This window comes from Apus apus, chromosome 6 (genome assembly GCF_020740795.1).
Source record: "Apus apus isolate bApuApu2 chromosome 6, bApuApu2.pri.cur, whole genome shotgun sequence".
NCBI classification, from domain to species: Eukaryota; Metazoa; Chordata; class Aves; order Apodiformes; family Apodidae; genus Apus; species Apus apus.
The window spans coordinates 38,939,814-38,960,724 of NC_067287.1; the positions used below are offsets into that span (position 1 = coordinate 38,939,814).

The window sequence follows — 20,911 nt, forward strand, 5'->3', positions numbered from 1 at the left end:
TTGTGTGGTCTTCTGCCCAGACCCAACTCCTCTCCTGACACCACTGCCTGCAGCAGGCTCAAGCTTTTCATCCTCTCTCGTGCTTCTCTTCTCATTCTGTTTTCTTCTGTTCATGGGCTTATTCCAAAATTCAAGCTGTGTCTGTTTATTCCTTGTAAAATTCCCACACGCATTTCAGAGGGGAAGTTTCTGTCATTCTTGAATCTTGAATTTCCTATCTTTATACTCCTCCCTGGGTGTGTGCTCTGACCCAAACAGGGCCACGGGGGCCTGATGCTGTACCACTGATTTTATGTGTATCCTAAGCTGGGTATGTGGGGACCAGTTACGAGTTGGCTGTTTGCAAACACTCGACACGTGAGACCATCTCAGTCAAGCACCAGGGTGGGCCTGTGTGAGTCACCAAATGTTTTGCATATCTGCTGGGGTGTTTTTTTTTTTCTTGCGTCATCAACATGTATATCCTGCTTTTCTCTTTCCTGAGGTACTTGTGGAGGAAAGTTCAGTGTCTGGAGAAGGTCAGCAAGAAACAAGGAGGTTGGAGGTCCAGTTGGAGTGTCGAGGTGTTGACGTGCCAGAAGGAAGGAGCCTGTGGCTCTAGCAGGAGGTGCTACGATCTCATGTAACTCTGAAACCTTTGCACGTGAGACCCTCACCAGCACACGGTAGGGCTGCATCAAGTGTGCCTTGGCTTCTGCAGGAGAGCCTCTCTCGGGCTGCCTGCTTTCTTCATGTCAGCTGCCCTCCAAGAACCAGTGCAGGCACTTTCTTCCTTGGTGTGCTCGCACCAACAGCTTCCTGGCACAGCTTTGAGCTCATGGTCTTGTGTTTTATAGTGTTGGTGGCCTGATCTCTTACCAATATCTCCCTTCTAGGTATTGAATCAGAGGTATTCACATCCCAGTGGCCCTAGAGAGTGAGTAGGAAAGGAAGAGAGTACTGTGGAGATGGTGGAAAGCTCATTCATTGGACAGTTACGGGACTGTAGGAGGAGAGGAAGGGCACTTGTGCCATGACAGACTGAAACTATTTTGCTGTTACTCAAGTTGTCTGTGGGAAAGAATTGAGGGAGGAGGTCCAGTAGCAGTGTTCATCGTAACTGTTGAACAGACAGATGTGGGAGATGTGGTCAGGGTTCACCCCATAAGCTCTTCATTCAGCGCATGCATCCAGGTTTCCCTGTGAGGAGTCCTCTGCTAGCTGCTCCCCCCCTTACCTCCTCCTGTCTGACAACAGGGCTCTTCTGGACTCAGATCTGAGGTAGTGTTGGAGTCTGGCTGGAAAATCAAGCCATGGTGTCATGCCAGGTCCTGCCTCTGGTCGCCTTCCTTCTGCCATGCCACATGTTGCCTTATTTCCTGGTGGAGCTGGGGCAGCTGCCTTTTAGCTGTTTGTTCTTCTAATTAGGTCCTCAGGAACAGGCAGAACCCAGCTGAGAAAGCTGTTGCTGGAAACATGAAAGGAGAAAGTGAAACTGGGGAGGAAGGAAGATTCTTCAGGGTGTTGATGCTGGTGTCAAAGCAGGTCAAAAACTGCTAGTTTGATGTTGACCCCTGGACTGTTTCTGAAGCCACTTCTGTTTTGTACTTCCAGGCTGCTATCAGGGTAGGAATTGGTGCTGGGATGTTTGATCAGGAAATTTGTTTCTTCCCTTCCTCCTCTGATGGCAAAAACTCTGCACTTCTGTGGTTCCTGTGGGTGGGGAGCTCTGCCTGCAGGGTGAGGGTTGGGGTGGGCCAGCCCAACCACTGGGCACTGAGCTGGGTCACCTCAGTCATGCTCTCAGCCTTTTCAAGCAGCATTTTTAGTGCTTGGCTTGAACAAAGCTAGAAGAAGCTTGAAATCAAGATGTATTTCAGCTCAGCCTCACTGCTTCTTCTGTCCCAAAGTACCAACAGGACTTTGACATCTGTGGAGAGGGGAGGACCACACTCTGCCTTGGAAAGATTTACCTTGTGTGGTGCCAGTTCACCTGATCTATTTAGGCACAAGGTAGCAGCATTCCCAGATTGTGGTCCTTCATCCCTTGTTAGGTTTTTTTAACCTGAGTTTAACTGATCATTGAGGATTTTCTGATCCAGGCTCTTTGAAGGAAACTTTAAACCAAAAAAATTCCACTAGCCAAGCTCTGAAATGGTACTTATCTCCCAGCGTCCTGCCCACTGCTGGAATTGTCAAGTTAGATCTCCAGGCCAGAGGCATGAAGTAATGATTTTCAGGTTTCCCTTGTTTCCCAGGGCTGGATCAGTGCTGTCACTGCTGAACCTCTTACTGTGATGAGATCTTCCCTTCCTTCCCACGTAGTTTGGCATATGAGCAGGTGAAAAGCTGGGGAATATAGCAGTACTTTCCTCAAAATGCTTAGCTGGGCATTTAAAACTTCCAGTGCCTAAAAACTATTGTGAAAAACAAACCAGTGAGCTGAAGTAGGAACCTGTAGGTGCCACCAGTGCCAAATCCTTTGAGCCCCCCTGTTCCTCCAGCCCTGAGAGGTTCTGCCTTTGCTTGTGACCCAGTCTGGAGGACCTGGAGTGCTCATCTGCTCATCCATGTAGGGCTGGAGTAAAGACAACAGTTGGCCTGGAGATGTGTTGCTACTGATAATTTTTAACTTCTGTCTAAACTGGATTATGGGTGCTTTAGGCTGAAGTTGGAAAGCTCAGTCCATCTGTCTCAACCAACCTGCCACTGCTGAAGAAGAGGACACCTGCTCCCAACCACGTGCCTTCCTGGCCTGCTGTTGACTTCATTAGGTTCATCTCTCTCAACTGGCAGAAAACCAATCGGGGTGGAAGCGAGTGAGGTTTTTCTGTTGGAGGTGCACACCAAAGCTGGGCAGGTGGTGGGGGAGGCAAGGTGGAGTCTGCTCCTGGGCAAGCCAAGCTGAGCCCTCGTGTGCCTGCAGCCGGAGCTGCCGGCTGCCGCAGCCTGCCTGCTGTGGTCTCCGTGCCGAGTTTCCTGATGTCATGTGTTGACAGTGGTGTCGATCCTGCTGCACGTGGCACATCGATCTTTCCAGAGGAAACAGCCCTGACTCTGTGTCATTAGCAGAGAAGTCAATTACAATTGATTTTATATTTTTTTTTTCCCTCTAGTTCCATTAGAGACGAGCAATCCAATATTGCAGTCGATATTCCCTGGAGCAGGTCAGCACCTTCCAGACCTCTTCCCTGCTTCTCTAACCATGCCTGAGCATCCTGACAGCATCACAGCAGAGTCTGAAGAGTGCATTCACACAGGGGAGTCCCCTCTTCTTCATAGACTGGGATGGAAACTGCAATTAGCTCACTTCTAATTGTTTTTAAAGGAAGTTATTCTGATCTGTAAGGTGGACGCGAGCCCCTCGCGCAGAAGCGACTGCTCTCACTGTGCTGCTGGGTATTGGCTGAGGGATGGGGGCAATCCCTTTAGCAGCAGGTGGGCTGTTGGCACACAGAGACCTTGGAGTGCTGTGCTGGAAACAGTGCCTGTACAGGCATGTAGTGGAAGAGGCTGCTGGTGTGCCAAGAAAGCTGATTTACAGAACGGAAAGTTTATTAAATGAAGTCAAGACTCCTTCCCTGATGCCTGGTCTAGCAGAGGCTGAGGGCTGCTTACCTTAGGTGTGGCTGGCTGTACTTCAGGCTTTTTGTCTGTTGCCTGACATGTTTTTCTGGAATATGTATTTTGGTGGCATCCCAGCTTGATTCTAGATGCTGAAGCATTGTTTGTGCTTACTGGGAGGTCTTTTGGGGTGGGAGAGCAGAGGAGTGACATTTCAGCTTCCTTGTCACACCTCTGTCACTGTCCTCTGAACTTAAAGGCAGACTGAGCCTGAGGCCATCCAGCTCTCTGGACCATGGTGGCAAGGTGAATCCTTTCTACTGATGGAGCATCCCTTCTGCTCTCTGGGTGTGCTGCCTTGCTGAAAAGGTGTCCTGAGATGGCTGCTTGCCAGGACAGTGTTAAAGGAAAGCCTTCAGTGAGGGCCATCCAGCATATCGTTTTCCTCAGGCCTAAATTGGCTCAGGGTTCTGCACAACTGGAAGACAATGCACACTTCAGATGGTAATTTAGAGAATCTTCCAAGGAGAGGCAGGGAAACTCTTAGCTGGGAACAATACTTGTGTGGATCCTCAAGACTTTTCGTTGAATTTCTCCCAGTTTCACGTGTGCTTCTTTTGTGCCCTTATATTTCTGGACACTTGTCAAGCAGGGAGGGCTTCAGGAATAAATTTTAGGTCAAGTCCTTGTCACCATTGGAATAGTGGCCTCCACAGGGAATGGTGGGATGCAGAGATCAGGCTTGGAGCCACCAGGCTAAGAACACAAATGGTCCTCCTGCCTTCCTGAAAGCACCTCTTCCTCACGTCAGCCCGGGAGGGCTTTCTGTGTGCTTATGTTTTGCTGTAGCATCAATTGCCTGGCAGCCCTGCTTTGTTTGGAAGACAAACCTCACTGTACAATGAATGGTGTCCTGTGGATGTCCAGCATCCCTGAATGCCTTTGTTTCTGCCCCTTCCCTAGCTGTTCCTGCTCTTCTCCCTTTTCTCTTTCTGCAAGAGCTTCATCCTTACCTTCCTGTCATTTGAACCTAACATTTCGTGTCAATTTTGACATTCTTCTCTTGACCTTCACAGCTCAGTAGTTCGTCCTCCTTCCCTGTGAAGACATCTGTGATGGGAGCTGTTCCCTCCACTCTGTGGACCCTGCTGAGACTTGTGCACAAGTCCCACTTGGTGCTGTTCGTGTGACAGTTTTGTTTTTACTCTGAAGTTATGCACCTGCATTGTCTACTCAGTTCAGTTTCTCACTGACATAGATATATCGCCTGGAAATTTAATTAAGTATCGATCACAGTGCACTCAGCTGTCCAATTAGTTAATATATTAATTATGTGTAATTACATCATTCCAGTAACCTACTAGCTTAAGCAGCGTTGTGGGCGTGTGTTGAGGGGAAGGGTGTAGAAAGCCCTTGGAGTGGTGTCTGTGTTTGCATTCAGTTTTGCCTTTTACCAGTTGGAAGTCCCTTGGCCAGGGCTGGGCTGGGCAGAGCTGTTTTGCTGGTACCATTGCTCCTTGCCTGTTCCTGCTTGTTATTCTCTGCTTGTCATAAATTTCCTGGAGAAGCTGGAAGCTCAGCGGTTACTACTAACCTGGTCTCCTCCTGTGACACTGAGTACCCAGTCTCAGCCAAACTACAGGGTCTGAACAAACCTAGAAGAGGTATTTTCAAATGCTGAAGTCGTATTGTCCTAAAATAGAGTGGAGGGATTGTAGAGTTGAAGACCATGGTACCTGTGATACATCCTACTCTGTATGGAGTGACTGGAGCTGTGACTTGACTTGTGGGACTTGAACATTGGGAGGACATTTAGACTTGAAAATAGCCATAAATGGAAACCAAGCTGATGTGCTACTTGGAGAAGGGGGAGAAGGTCTGTCATTAGAAATACCAGTTATGAAATGGTTTGCTGTGGTGTTTTCCCTGTGTTAATGCAGTTGCTGCCTGGGGCGATGTCAGGTCAGGTTGCCCACATTGTGCTGTCTCTGCTTTTGAAGGTGTTCCCCAGTTAACATCCTGCACTCTGTAAAACACACAACTTGGTCATTATTTTTTTCCCTGGTTGTACAGATATTAACAACTCTCTCCCATGTTTCAAGGCATCTGATGGACAGGTCCTGCAGGATTTCTGGAGATTGTGGGACAGTCTTAGAGATGTTTTTCCGTAATAGACTGGTTCCTAATTTGCATTTTCAGATTAAAAGCTACATAAAAATCCACTTGTATTCCTGACCTGCTTGTGAGGAAGAGCCGAAGAAAACTGGGGGGGAAAAAACCCTTTTAAATATGTTTCATTTTGCAACATCACCATTTTTGAAAACAAACTAAGAAGCACTGAAGCAAAAGAATTTTGACAGAGATGGTTTTGTAACCTCTGTGACTTCCTCCAGGAAGGGGGTGGCAGGGAAGGGACAGAGCAGGATTTTTGGCCCGAGCCAGGATCTTGAAGCTAGTGTTATTGGAGAAACAACATCTCTTTCTGCACCTTCATGTGTATTTGCATTGACATAGCTGCAAAGGGAGGGTGGAAGGTGCAGCCCTGTCTGGAGCTGTAGACAACACTGAGCTGTGCAGCTGCTTTCTGGGTGTCTCTTGTTTCTCCAGCTCTTACTGCCAAGTGAAGTGTACACTGCCTTCACTCAGCAGTGCCAGAAGGGGTGACCTTTGGGATTCCTTCTACCTCTTTTCCTCCATCTCTGTCCAAGGAGAGGTCCAGCTGCAGCTCTTCCTACAGGCTGCATCCCTGCCTTGCCTGTTGGTTAAGGCAGTGGTTCCTGCAGGCGCTTGTTTCACCGGGTCAGACAGTGACTGTGGTCCCATTGCCCATCCTTCCCCTTTCAGCTGAAAGAAATAATTTCAGATGATACTGTCTGTCTGCATCTCTCCCTCGTCTTGTTTTTCCCAGTGAAGAGAGGGAAGATGGTTAAACTTGAGGGAATGAGGAAACCTCAGTGCTTCTAACAACAAACCAACAAATCCATGAAATGTATTACCTGGAGAAGTGGGGGGGCCAGGCAGAGCTCTGCACCTACACAGGGGAGTGTCTGCTGTAGTCCCTGAGGAACAGAACCCAACTCCACAGCTCGTTCTGGGTGTCACCTCACACATGCTTCTGCACATGGCTGGTCTGCTGCCAGTGCTGCAGTGGAACCTGACAGTGACATATCTGCCTGTCTGCCTCACAAGTCTCGGTCTCTGTGCTTTTGCAGTTCCTTTCAGAAGCTTTAAATACTAATTTTTTTCCCCCCTCTCTTGCCTGTTGTTATCTGCCCTCTCTCCTTCCCCCAGCACCCTGTCAGGCCCCTGCTCTGTCACCGGGGGAAATGCAGCATAAATTGAGGGACTCTGATGGGTATTTTGAGGAAAAATACTGTGGTTAAAACATAGCTATGATGAACACAGGAGTGTGTTCATAAATATGAACAAATGTCAGTTATGTCTAAATCTCTCATGCACAACTTCCAGGAGCTATAAAATTGTCTGAGGTGTAGGGTGGCTTCATCTGTATAAAACTGCTGGACAGTCAAATCAGTGCTTTGGATTAAACAGAAGGCTTTTGTCTGCAGCAGTCCTGTTAAAAGAGCTCTGCAGAAATTAATGACTGAAGAGGAGAAATTCAGGTGGGACAAAAATCTGCCTGTTGTCAAACCTAAGGAAGGAGACTGAAGACTGGTTGGTAGAGTTGCCACTAAATCCATGCACTGAGAATGTACAAATAAGTACAGCTGAGCAGAGCTGGCTCCTTGAAGGAGCTGAAAGAGTATATATGGAGTGATAGGTAAGAATACACTTGTCAAAGAGTGTCAGGTACCAAAAGAAATGCAAGAGGGGTTATAGGAACCAGGGGCTGGAAAACGTCCCATGGGAATGTCCACTTAATTGTCTACTAGAAAATACACAATTAAAAAACAAGGAAATTAAGACAAATTAATATTTTTTTGCATAAATTACAAGCACCAGGTAAAATCAAGTAGTGTAACACCTCCAGATCTAGATCTTCCACTATGTAGTACTGCAGAAGGTATGGAATTACTGCTTTTTCCAGCTTTTCAAAGGACAGTGTACTCAAAGGTAATCTTATTAGCAGGAATGGAAAGGGTATTTTGAGAAAAATATCTTTAAAATACAAGCCTGCAAGGCATTGTCAAAAAGCATAGGGATGTTTCAATATTGTGTCTCCCTCAGTAAAGCCCTCAGGAGAGAATTTACCCATTGGTAAACATGAATTACTTTTGGTCTGAGAATAAATCTCATTCCAGATATTTGTTGCTGTTTAAGCTTTGATGGAATTGGCATTCTGGTCTTCCTGCTGCTCCCTAGCAAAACTGCAGTGTCCACTGAGATACCTCTTGTGTGTGGATCTATCTTTGTTGTTAACATAGACATGTTCATCCTCAGTGGAAGGGGACTTGCTGACTGTCCAGACTGTACCATGCTGTGGACTTCCTGGAGTCTGCTTCGCTGGCCCACCTTGATGGTGGTGGCCATGGCTTTGTAGGAACCTTACTAATAATTGCTGCAGGAGCTGAAGAGCTCAAAACTACACCTCTACCTGCCCCCAGAGCCTGGTTTCCAGGTGGCAGTGGCAAACCTGTGAGTCACTGCCTTACAGATGCCTGCTCAAAGTAACTCCGTTGCCAAGGTGACTTTTCAAATGCTCTTTTTGCAAGGGCAGATCTTTTCTGACAAAGGGAGCCACAGATCTGCGGGCTACCCTGGCTGCTTGTAAACTGTGGATGGGCTCAGAAGGGAATGGATCTGTCCACATCATGCTGGCCAGGCAGGAAGGTGGGTTGTGTCCTGTTGGGGCAGCTGGGAAGGTCCAGCTCTCTCTGCTTCTGGTGCAGTTGCCTAATGGAAAAGAAACAGGAAAGCAAAACCTTGCAACCCTGTGCGATGGGTGTGTGTTGAGTCTGGAGTCGCCATCTCTGCCAAGCTGGTGTGCTCTGCTGGTGGCACTGATCTTTTTTGGAAAGCAGCAGCAGGCAAAGGTAGGGATGAAAAATCTACAGTGCTTTGCCAGGCAAGTGTTTTTCTTTTACAGCAAGTATCTTTCCCAAAGGGTAGCCCCCCTGTAGGGGTGCTGAAAGTAGGTGCACCTGTGAAAACTATCCCAATTTTTTGTTTAAGTGTTGCATGTAAGGTTGGAAGGAACCTCTCAAGATGATCTAGTTCAGCCCCTGCCCAAGGAGGGTCACAATACAGCAGGTTGTGCAGGATTGTGTCTAGTCAGGTTTTGAGTATCACCTTGCACAGAGACCTGGAGACTCCATAACCTCTTTGGGAAACCTCTTCCAGTGTTTGACTACCCTCATAGTTAAAAGAACATAAACATCTTCCCAACCCCAGGTGTTTAAATGTGTGCCCACTGCCTCTTGTGCTGTAACTGGGCACCACTGGGAATAGACTGGCTCCCTCTTTCCTTCTCATCAACAATTTATGCATCATGTCAAGTGTCTTAATCATCTTGGTTGCCCTTAGCTGGAGTCACTTCAGTAAGTCCTTATCTTTCTTGTACTGGGGAGCCCAGGACTGGACCCATCACTCCAGATGTGTTCTCAGTGCTGAGCAGAGGGGAATGATTACCTCCCTTGACCTGCTGGCAATGCTCCTCCTAAAGCATCCCAGGACACTGTTGTCTGTTTTTGCTGCAAGGGCACGTTTCTGGCTGATGTTCAACTTGGTGGCCACCAGGACCTCAGGACCTTACCTGCAAAGATGCTCTCCAGCTGGTCAGCTGCTCTCTGTTGCTTCTCTGGAAGCATATGACACAAAGGAGAGAAGGCAGGTGGAGAAGAGGAAGACAGTGATGGAGGGGAGCTGCAGTGCTGAGCTGAGGGAAAGGTCCCTTGGTGGAAGGCTGTGACAGCATCTGGGGGTGTGCACATCCTTGACGGCTGCTCGGGGTGGTTGGCTCTAACCCACCCGGTTTCTTTTCACTTATTGCACAGGCATTATTGCACTAGTGGTGGTGTGATACCACAGCCAGCTCAGTGGAGAGGTTCCAAGTGCCTTGTAGCAGTGTGCAGGTCTCCCTTGCTGGGAGCCTTTCTCAGAGGTCAGTCCTTAACAATAGGAACAATTGTCCCTTCTCTTTATGTAGCCCAGTGACGTGGCAGAATGCTCTGGGCATGCTTACCTCTTCCTGTGACTTACCTTCTTGTCTCTGTGGTCTTTCCATGTCAAAGGTGTGACTGCATGTGTCAGTCATGCTTGCACAAGGGAAGTGCTGTGGCTATTTAGTGTTGGGTTTGTGTGACTCCAGGCATGACTCTTGAGACTGGCTGCTAGCAAGAGCTGAGGGCCTGGACTCTCAGATCTCTAGGGTTTTTTTTTTCCTGAAACCATCTTTGCAGAGAGCAAGTGCCAGCCTTCCTGCTGAAGGGAGCAGAATTTTATTTTTCTTTTGCTTTGGAAGAAATGTGCAAAACCTGAGAAAGGAATAGGTCACAAGTGTCTGTGGCAGAGATGAGGGTGCTAATGAGGCTGGTTTCAGTCCTAGCTTGCACCACAGCTGACCCAGGCTGTGAGTGCACGGGCTACTGTGGAGGACTGCTTCACACCCCAGGCTTGTGTGCTACTTCCAAGAAACAGTGTGAGTGCTAGATGAGAGGAGGAAGAGGAGGAGGAGCTTGGTAGTCTTCATGGAGAAGGGAAGGAATTGGCAGTGGAAAGGAGACACTGCTAATCCCGTCAGACCAGGTGTCATTCCCAGCAGGAACAGGGAAACAGGTTAGTGGGTGTACTCCCAAGGTGGGTTATGAGTAAACTCTTTGTTAGGCTGAGTGCCACAGCTTTGTTCCCAAACACCTGACACCCCTGAGAAGTGAGGCTGCCGAGCTCCCAGGGGAGCCTTCCCCTGAGGGTCAGGCTCATGGAGGGCTTTGCGTGGCCTCATATTCCCCCCTATCTGAATTACAGCAGAGGAAGCTGCAGTAATGCCAGTGCACAAGGTCACCAGCTTCCTAACCTGAGAGCTGGCAGAGATGCACTTGTTCCTGTTTCTTAAGGAATATTTTGAGCAGATTAGACTTGTTTCCCTCAGGTGAGGGAGGGAAATGCGTGGTAGCACTGCAGGTCCAGGCTCCCTTGGCTCTGCCTGGAGCAGCAGCTGGCTTCAGCTCCACTGTCTCACAGTTCTTGGAGACTTGACTCTTAGGCTTCTACATGGACAAAGAAAGCAAAGAAAGCCTGGTTGGTTCTCTGAGGTGGCTGGGACCACGAAATTGCCCTCAGAAGCTGGCTGATGGGTTTTATCTGCTAGCAGTAGTGAGGCAGGAGGTTGGGAGAATGGTCAAGTTTCATGGAGGAGTGTGGAAAAACTGAGGCTCTGCTGCAGACCTACAACTCCTTGGATCAGCTTGACTGCACGAAGGCTTTGCCATTCATTCTGCCTCACATGCAGACACAGCAAATTCTCACCTGCCGTGGCTGTTGCCTGTGTAACTTGCTGTGATCAGAGGAGGGTGTGCAGGAAGGACAAGGTGGCTCGTCATAAAACCTGAGAGAAATCCCATGAACTGAGCTGTTGGGAGTGTCTCAAACCTGCTCTGATGCCCAAGCTCCTTGCTTCTCTTCTCTTTGGGCTGGGTGACCTTTTGTAAGGGTACAAGCTGCGGCAGCCCTTGCTGAGAGCTGCTGGGCATGATATTTGCTGTGATCAGATACTGAAACTGTTTATGGGGCTGCAGAGGAAGCCAGAGAAAGCAAAGAAAAAGTCATCTTTTTTGGACATGCCATTCCTTGACAAAGAATGTCTTCTTTGTGTTGTGGAACTTCAGGATACTTTTGGACAACTTCTTGCTTTTTTGATGGAAGAAGTGTACAAACACTTGTGTGTACATCATCCTTTTTTTGTTGTTGTTTAATCCTGTGGACATGAAAAGGAGTAGGGGGGGATTGAAATGTCCTTTCTTGAAAGCAAACTCATTCTCCCAAAGCTGGAAAACCCTGTTTCTTGAATGAAATCATACTTGGTGTTGTGAAGTCCCTGACATAGCATGTGTTTTTCAGGGCACCTGTCTGTGGGTGAGCCTTTCTGCGTTGGTTTTGTGGTTTTAGAAGCATTGAGCACTGTTTGGTTGGTTGTTTTTTTTTTATGGGTGCAGAAGAGACATGAATGGAAGGAAGTAAAAAGTAATGCAGCACCTTTTATCACAGAGAAGTGTTCAAACCAGGCAGGTTGGTGAGGATACACAACTGGGGATGCTTTTTCTAGGAAATAATGTGGAGCTCTGCACTGGTGCAACAGCATCCTCAGCAGCTGCACTTTTTGCCAAATGGTGTTTCTCTCTGACCAGGGGAGCATTTGAGAGAGAGGTGAGGAGCTGTCTCATTCACTGATTCCACGCTCAGTTAAAGAATGGTACCTCCAAGGCTGCTGAGCACAGAGGTTGGTTTGGCTGTTCCTCACTGTAATCATCCAAGAATCCTGGAGAAAGCACAGCCAAATGTGCAAGCAGCAGGATAAAAGGATGCTGAGTGGCAGCACCTGCGTTATTCAGGCAAAACTGTGTGTCTGCAATGAACAAATTCAAGAAAAAGCTATTTAAAAAGGGGGCTTTCTGCATGCAGAGTTTCAAGAGCCCTAGTAGATCAGTCACCATTCATCCCCTTCGGTTTGCTTAAAGCCAGGCTTTCTGAAAGGTGAGTTCAATACTTGGTTCACTTTGCCTGCTGCAGGCAAGTCATGCTCTTCCTCTGGGTGCCACCAAACACTTCTACAGCTGCTTTGTCTCCCGTGGGTCCTGGCTGCATCTCATCATGCTTTTCTGGTCAGGACAGGAGAAGCAGCGTGGCCTGTCTGGAGTCACAGGGGCACTGTCTGTCTGGTATCCTGTGTTTCATTCTCCCTCCTTAGTCTCACCGCCTACCCAGTGACTCAGCAGGACATGCTGATAGTAAATTCATACTTTCTTTGGAGTTTTCCTGAGAAACTTTCCAAAACCAGCAAAATGAGTGTGACCAAAAGCATTTCAGGGCTCTGTACTGGTGATGGGTCTGACCTAATTTGCTGCCATCCAGGGTGTTCACAGCAGGATGGAGGTAATATAGGAAAGGCACTAATGGAAATTAATGCACAAAATAAAGCAGAGACCACATGGTTGCCCTGGTGTCACCCAGGGCTACTTCTCTGGATATTTCTCCCTTAGGAATGCTGCCTGCTACAGAAATTGTGGTAGGTTATTCCTCCCTCTGACCTCACCATGTTTGTACCCCATCTGTGCTTTACAGGGAGGATAACTCCTCAGATAAGCTGACCTTTTTCCAAGAGAAAAAGATAACTTTTCCCAGGGAGGAGCCTGCAACTTGGCAGATGAGATGAGCTTCTCTTGGAAGCCATAGCTTCTCCGTCGGGAGGCTCACAGTGGTTTCTGGGATCTCTCTGTGCCATGAACTGGCAATGCCAAGCACCTGGCTCAGAACAAGGCATTTTGCAGTACTTGTGGCACACTTGGTTCAGAAATCTAGGTCCCCTGAGACATGTTACCTCTTCCTGACTTAGTTATGAAAATAACCTTCCAGCTGCAAAAGTGGCTTTAAGGACAGTGATACACTGGGCCACCTTCAACATCCTCTGTGTGCCTGAGACTGATTCCTGAAATGTCAGCCTCTGTGCTGGGAAAGGCTGCTAAGAGGGTGCAGGTGGAAAGACTGGGGACTTCAAAGAGTAAAACCTGTCCTCCTACAAGGACAGGCTGAGAGAGTTGGGGTTTTTCAGCCTGGAGAAGAGAAGGCTCCAGGGAGACCTTAGAGCACCTTCCAGTGCCTGAAGGGGCTCCAGGAAAGCTGGGGAGGGGCTTGGGACAAGGGCAGGGAGGGATGAGATGAGAAGAACTGGCTTTCAAGTGGAAGAGGGGAGATTTAGGTGAGATATTAGGAAGAAATTCTTGAGTGTGAGGGTGGTGAGACCCTGGCCCAGGTTGCCCAGGGAAGCTGTGGCTGCCCCATCCCTGGCAGTGTTGAAGGGCAGGTTGGATGGGGCTTGGAGCAGCCTGGGCTGGTGGGAGGTGTCCCTGCCCAGGCAGGGGGTTGGAACTGAATGATCTGAAGGCCCCTTCCAACCCAAACCATTCTATGAGTCTAGGATATGATTCCATGAAAAATGTCTCGGGCAGAGGAGGAGCTACTTCTACCTTGTAGCAGGGGCTGAGTGTGCCTGCAGTGCTTAAGAGGACAGACTTTGTCTTCCAGAGTTGCCTTTCGCAGACTAATGTGCAGATTGTGACTTCTCGGTCAGCTCCTGAGGGGATCTGCTCCCACTTCAGATGGCATGTCACTTGTGCACTTAGGCAGCTAACGAGAGATGAGCTTTGGCTCTTCTGCAGAGGGAGGTTTCAGCCCTCGCTGTAGCTGGTTGGAGCCTGGGGATGTTTACTCGGCCTGGCAGAGACATGACCTTGGTGCAAGGACACAAGTTGCCTGGCTCCTCTGGGTCTCGGATGGGCTGCTGAGCTTGGAAGTAGGCTTTGCTTTAAATAACCAGGGGATCTGGGAGGGTTGAGAGGGCAGATCCCACTTTAAATAGGATCCCTTCCTCCTCGGGGGCAAGGAGGAAGAAAGCTTGTGTGCTGGTGTAATGATTAAGCGTGAACAAAAATAACGTTGCTTGTTTTGCAACGTAAAAAGCAGATGCTGTATCCATGGTGAAACCTGCACTGTCCCCTCAGGGGCTGTCATCTGCTCTTCCAACACTGGTTTACGAGCCTGCTCAGGGTGGCAGGGCTTGAACTGGGTAAAACCCAAGCACTCCCCTGCCCTGGTCTCTGTGCACCGTGTAGGGGCTGCCAAGCTGCCTCTGGGGGCTCCTGTAAGAGCACAAGGGGACAAAGAGCCTGGATATCAACCTCCTGCTTCTATCCTGGCCCCCTCCAAGCCCTGGTCCCACTGGTGACCCAGGCTCCCCAGACACTTCTGCGTCAGGGCTTTCTGGAGGAGAAGTGGAGCTGGAGGACATCTTGGCTGACCTTCTGGCCTGGCCCGTGTTTCCCTCAGCTTTCTTCCTGGAGGAGAAAGAACACCTTCTGAGGTTCTGCACTGGCATCTGTCAGGTCACACCAGTGTTGGGTTTGCCCCAGGAGGCTGCAGCTACCGTTTCCCAGGCCCTTCTGGTGGAAAAGGGATCAGACCATTTACAAGTGACACTATGTAATAATAATAAAAAAACCCCAACAAACCAACACAACTAAAACAACCAACCAACCAACCAAAAAAAACCCCACACCAAACCACACCCAATCTTCTGCTTTTGGATGTACTCTGAATTTGTTCAGTGAACTCATCCCACAGCTGTAGGCATATGCTGCCTTTTGCTGCAGTTACACAACTGAGGCTAAAATTAACACATCTGTTGTTACTTAATTTCAATTTGTAGGGTACCCTGTTTTGCCAAAATATTATGTTTCGAGCGGCAACAGCTTTACTGTTATGCATCATCAGAGTTCTGGGAATAATGCTTAATAATACATGCTATTTCTTAATAGCTCAGACCAGAGGCAGGGGCTTCACTGCAGCTTTGCACAGGGGGGAGCAGATGCCCAGTGCTGAAGGACCCTCCTGTGTCTCTGTGGCATTTTATAGGCTCAGGTTTAGTTGATCTTTCTGCTCATACTTGAGATCTCTGATCTTGCCCAAGTCCTTGCAGTAATGTGCTTTCCTGGAACTGTGAAGCCTGTTTTTCCACCCTCTCAGCTGTGGAATCAAACTTAAATAGTGGGATCTTGGGGCTCAGGGAAGCCTGTAGTTTTATGGCTTTCATCCAGTCCAGCTTCTTTCTGAATGTCCAGAGAGGATTTTTAGAGGAGGATGTATATGTATATGTGTGTGTATTAGTCTAAGGAGTCCTTTATGAGAAGCAGTCACATATATGCATTTTTAATGTGTGTTGTTTTCAGTCTTAAGGAGTCCTCTACCAAAAAAACCCTCAACCTTTTTGAAAGTAAGGAAGCCATGGCAAAAAAAAAAAAATAATAAGCTGCTTGTCTGCCATGCAAGCAGGATCCTGAGAGTTGCCAGTATCAAGCAGTTGATGTAGGAGGCAAAAAGCTATTGGGTTGTTTTTCCAATCTGTTTATATTTGAGATATTTTGTACAGTGCGGATCAGAGCGAAGAAAAAACATCCTTGCTGAAAGGAGTAATTGTCAAGTTTATGGTATGTAAATTACCCTCAGCTAATGTAAGTGGGTTTTGCTCACCTTTCTTCCATAAACAGGATTTCAAAGGCAAGTGTTGTTTAATTACACGTGGATTGGGCCAGAGAAGGGAGACCCAAACCCTCCTGATTTCACAGGAAAAATAATTAAACTGGAGCTGTGGTCTGGCTTTCATCTTGGAGGTGCTTGCAAGCTAAATACAAATAAAAGACTACCTTGGGGACAGTCTGTGCTGTTAATTAACTAGCTAAATTCTGCCTCCACGGTTCTCCAGTGGGTTTCCAGCAGCTTTGGCACTCGTCGTCACGGCTGGAAGTTGCCAGACACTGCTTGGCACAGCAGCAGAACAACCTCCCGAGGGGTGGGGAGGGATATGTAAAATGGAGGTGTCAGGCAAGGAGGTGGTAGAGAAGGGCAGGAATTTTGCCACTTTGCTCTTGGCGAGAGGAGGAAGGATCCAGCTCCCTTCCCTCTGGTGCTTGGTGGCCACCATCCCCGGCCTGCAGCAAGGCTGGGCTCCTGCCAAGAAAACAGCTTTTGTGTTTCCTTAAATATGCTGCTGCCGTTTGGGGAGGGGAAAAAAAAAAAAGAAAATAATCTGAAAGGATGTTGTTACCAGAATTGGTACAGCTGGCTGAGGGTTGGTTTTTTTTTTTTAAATTATTTTCATTAACGAATCCAGCCAGAGCTGTTTTCCCATCATGAGTGTGTTTCCAGCCAAGGGGGCAAATATCCCCAGCACAGCCACCCCGGGCAGGTGGGGCAGCTGGAGAGGCAGGGGGTGCCCTGTGCAGGCAGCACTTCAGTGATCACCAGGGTGTGATCTGCATTTTGGCCTCTTGGTGATTCATCCCATCTTTCCCTGAAACCACAGAAACGTGGGGTGGTCAGGGGGAGCTGGGAGCTGGTTTCTGGGACATGCAGTTTGTTGTTTTAGCATCTGCTTCAATGCCACTGCAAACCAGCTGAGGAAACTGTGGCCAAGAAGGCCAGTGGTATCTTGGGGTGCATTAAGAGGAGTGTGTCCAGCAGATGAAGGGAGGTTCTCCTCCCCCTGTACTCAGCCCTGGTGAGACCTCACTTGGAGTGTGGTGTCCAGGTCTGGGCTCCCAGTTCCAGAGGGACAGGGATTTACTGGAGAGAGTCCAAGGGAGGCTACAAGGATGATGAAGGGACTGGAACACCTGCCTGATGAGGAAAAGCTGAGAGACCTGGGGCTGTTCAGTCTAGAGAGAAGACTGAGGGGGGATCTAATGAATGTCTATCAATACATGAGGGCAGCAAGAAGGCAGGACAAGCTCTTGTCACTTGTGCCCAGTGACAGGACGAGGGGCAATGGACTCAAACTGGAGCCCAGGAAGTTCCACCTCAACATGAGGAAGAACTTCTTGCCTGTGAGGGTGACAGAGCCCTGGGACAGGCTGCCCAGAGAGGCTGTGGAGTCTCCTTCTCCTGAGACTTTCAAGACCTGCCTGGATGCCTTTCTGAGTGACCTGCCCTGGTTTTGGTCCTGATCTGGCAGGGAGGTTGGACTTCGGAGGTCCCTTCCAACCCCTGACATTCTGTGATCCTGTGAAATTTGCCCTTAGCTTGATTAGGTGTTTCTTCTTGCCTGGCCCCAGACCTGGCTGAGGCTGTCCTGCTGGCCTGGGCCTAGCAGGGTGCCCATGCCATGGTGCTTTATGCAGGAGATGGAAAAATGGAAATTTCCAGCGTCAGTCACATACAAACCCTTCGAGACACCCCTGAGCTTTGTAAATAAGCGATGCCTTCTTGGGTGGTTTTATTTCTCACTTCTTGGGTGCATTAACTGCAGGAACGTGTGTTTTTCTGGGACAGGAGGCAGTGAAAGCTACAGCTTCGTTCTCTGTGTCCTCTAGAAGCTCTAAACGTGGTGGTGATTGTTGGCTTTGTGGAAAAAAAAAAACAACAAAACATGCCCCAGCAGGCTTTTTCTGACCTTAAGGCATTGAAATGACTAAATGATGATCCTGCTTGTGCTTAAATCATCCTGAAAGATTCGCAGCTTCAGCAAAGTGCTCAGTGAGTTGCATTGAATTATTTTCCCCTGTTTCTTCTCAGGAGAAAAAGGCTATTTTTTTTTCTTTTCCAGACTTAGGAATAACCTAAGGTGAGAGGAATGGTCTTTGTGGAGCTTGACCCTCCACTGGCATTCCTGTAGCAGTATTCCTGGCACATTGCAGCAGAAAAGTTGACTAATTGTTGTTTTAAACACCAGAGATAAGATAAAATTTTATAGCATCTGCAGCAGATCTCCAGGAGAAAGATTTGTTGCGTCATTTTACTTGGTCTTGGGTATCAGTGATCAGCAGCTGGTTTTCAAATACTGCATTTGGTATATAGTTAGTACGAGCCTTTTTTTACAGGCTGTTAGTAATCAGCTGCTCTGTCTGCAGCCCGTCTTTTCCTTCTTCCTAGCTTTATTAGTCTGCATATTTTCAGATTAGAACTTGGTTTTTGCTCCCAATTCTGGAACGTGTAGGTCCTCCCATCACTTCTGGGTAGTCTTCAGAAGAAAATGCCAGCTCCCAGGCCTGGTTTATGCTGGACACAGGGCCAAGAGTCTCTCACAAAGCTTTTTTCAAAGAGCTACCTAGTCTGAGAAAACAGGTGCTGGTGATCTGATCTATTTGCCTAGTTCTTATTTCTTAACTAAAGGATTTGTTGGGCTAAAAGTTGAGGTGTGGTGTAGCCCCCAGTCTGCCTGCAGCCACCCTGACCCTCCAGCAGGTTCAAAAGCATCAAAGGTTTAACAAATTATGATGGACTCTGCTGTCTTTGGGAAGTGTCCAGCGCTGAATCTGTGTGCAGGAGCCAGGCTCCATCTCATGTCTCTCTTCTCCTCTAGGTTTAGAAGAAAAAACAGTTCTTTCCAAGAAAGAAAAGATGAAGCTGAGGAAGGAGAGGTGGCTACAGAGTAAGTACTCCTCCGCAGCACGGCGGTGCCTGGCGTGGCTCTGCTGGCTCTCCCTGTACATGGTGTGTGAGTGGGAGGGTCTGGGTGGTGCTGGGGGAGGCTGAAAGCTTCTCAGAAACCTTCACATCTGCTCCCCAGCACATGGGGTACAAGTCCCTGGTATTGTTTCTCAGTGTTTAGCACTGAGATTGGGTCACTGCCCCAAACCTTCTTTTCATCTTCCTCCACATGTGATATAAGTGGCTACATAAAACCTTTAGTTATCCAGATGTGACCATGTGGGTTGAGCACGTGTCTCTATCTTTTAAAGCTATGGTACAGATCTAGCAAGCTTGTATAGTGGAGCTCTTCCTCCCTGAGGAGCTGTGGGGACAGTGGGACAGCCTGGAGCAGAGCCACCAGCTAATCCCAAGGCTCTGTGGTGAAAGCCTGCCCTGAGCCCTCCTGCCTTTTAGTAAGGGAGGTCTCTGGATGGTGCTGGTTGTGTTACTGCTCTTTCCCACGTGCCACAGGTCAGTGAACCCACTTACCAGACAGTCTGGCCTTTCTCGAGGCTGTGAAATGGAAGCTAAACAAAAGCAGCCCATGGCAGAAAGGCTTCTGTTTCCTGGGGGAAGTGTCTGTAATTTTGCTTTGAGTATCTCAGCGCAGTAAGAGATGATGCTGTGCCACTTGGTATAGCAGAGGGATCCCCCTTGTCACCTGGAGCTGTTCTTGGGACAGGCCTTTCCCTTAACACCTTCTTAGCCAACAGATTTGCTGGCAAACTGTGTTTGGGGCTGAGGGATGTGGCTTTCTGCTGCACCATATGGTGTCTGCTCCTGAGCTCTGAGCTCAAGCCCATCAACCTGTGATTTCACCCATTGCAGTGAAGGTGTCTCTGTCTCCTCTTACATAAAAAGCTGATCATTTAACACCACGAGCATGAAGGAAAACTCCTCCCTATCACCCACCAGCACCTTGCAAGTGCCTTTGACATCTCCAACCCTTGGTGTCACTATTGGACTCCAAGCACATATGGCTTTGTGCTAATGTCTGGCCTGCCAGCTGCAATTTTGGTGCTCCTGAGGGTCTCTCCTTGTCTCGTCCTGTTGTGGGAACAGAAGAAGGGACTGCTGGAGGACAGCTGAGCATTCCCACCCCTGGGACCAGGACTGGTGCCAGCTGTCATGGAGGAGGGCATGTCCTCAGCAGCATTTCATTACAGAATCCACAGGAAAAGGGGTACATGGGGCTTGTGTCTTCTGCAAGAAACAGGCATGGTCCTGCAGTTAGGTGACAGCACTGCTCCCACAGTTGAGGTCAGCTACTTTGCAAAAGCCCAGGAGCAGGATCCCTACACTCCCTGAATACTGTTCTCCTGCATATGTAGATATGCCTTTGTAGCATCTGTCTTTCTCAAGAGCACACTTCTTAGTTGGTCTTTTTCCTTCTTTCTTGGCTCTGAAATTACTAAACTGAGGAATTGCAAATGAAATTGCAGAGGCTTTACTTTGGGGAGAACAAGATAGAAGATTTCAGACCAAATTACCTCTGTCTTAGAAGATATTAGGTAGTGCTTTACACTTTAGGAAGTGCTTTACAGATACAGAAGTAGCTAAATTGCTGTCTCTCTTGACACCCCCACTAAACTTGCAGCCAGTTGGCAAGTACCAGCATTCCCAACAAATGCTTTGCTAAGGGTAGTACATATCCAGGGATTTCTGTGAGAAAAGTCAGCAAGTGTTAGTACCAGGTGTGCAGGTTGTTCCTGAGAAAAATGGAATAGCTGGAAAGAGCCTATATAAACATCAGTAAAGAAACTGTTAACATTATTATCATTAGCTGATGGAGCAAAATGAACAGGTGTTTCCAGAGGTGGCAATTTTTAAATGGAATTGGCATTCTAAGATTGGGAGCTTAAAGAGCTGCAGCCAACTGAAACACATTGATTTTCACCTGATGCTTTTTATCTGATAACTCTGCCAGTTTTTTGTGGGTCTCGCAGCCTTTGCTTCCTCCCCTCACCCCCAAAAGAGAACCCAGCTTGGGCTGCTGAAGTTGTTATCTTTACATCTCTGTTTTTCTAAGTCTTCCCAAGAGTTTGTTGTTTTTTCTTGTCCCAGGGCTGCTTTTGTGACACTGGATGCCAAGACCCTGGGAAATAAAGTTCAGCCCAGTAGTGCAAACTTGGGAGATTTCTTCCATTCCAATAAATCATCTCAGGATCCTGAGACTAGAGAGGGAAAAAAAATTATGCAATGCTTCAGACATTAGAAGTATGCACATTTAAAA

The 20,911-nt window shown here is 48.1% G+C and overlaps 1 protein-coding gene across 3 annotated transcripts in view; it reads left to right on the forward strand.

Annotated features, from left to right (window-relative positions):
• Positions 1-20,911, forward strand: part of SLX9 (SLX9 ribosome biogenesis factor) — a 57,515-nt gene that overhangs the window by 25,427 nt on the left and 11,177 nt on the right. For all 3 annotated transcript variants that reach the window (XM_051623384.1, XM_051623383.1, XM_051623385.1), the window contains exon 3: positions 18,569-18,637. In XM_051623384.1, the coding sequence (XP_051479344.1) occupies positions 18,569-18,637 (69 nt within the window). The remainder of the gene's footprint in view (positions 1-18,568; positions 18,638-20,911) is intronic.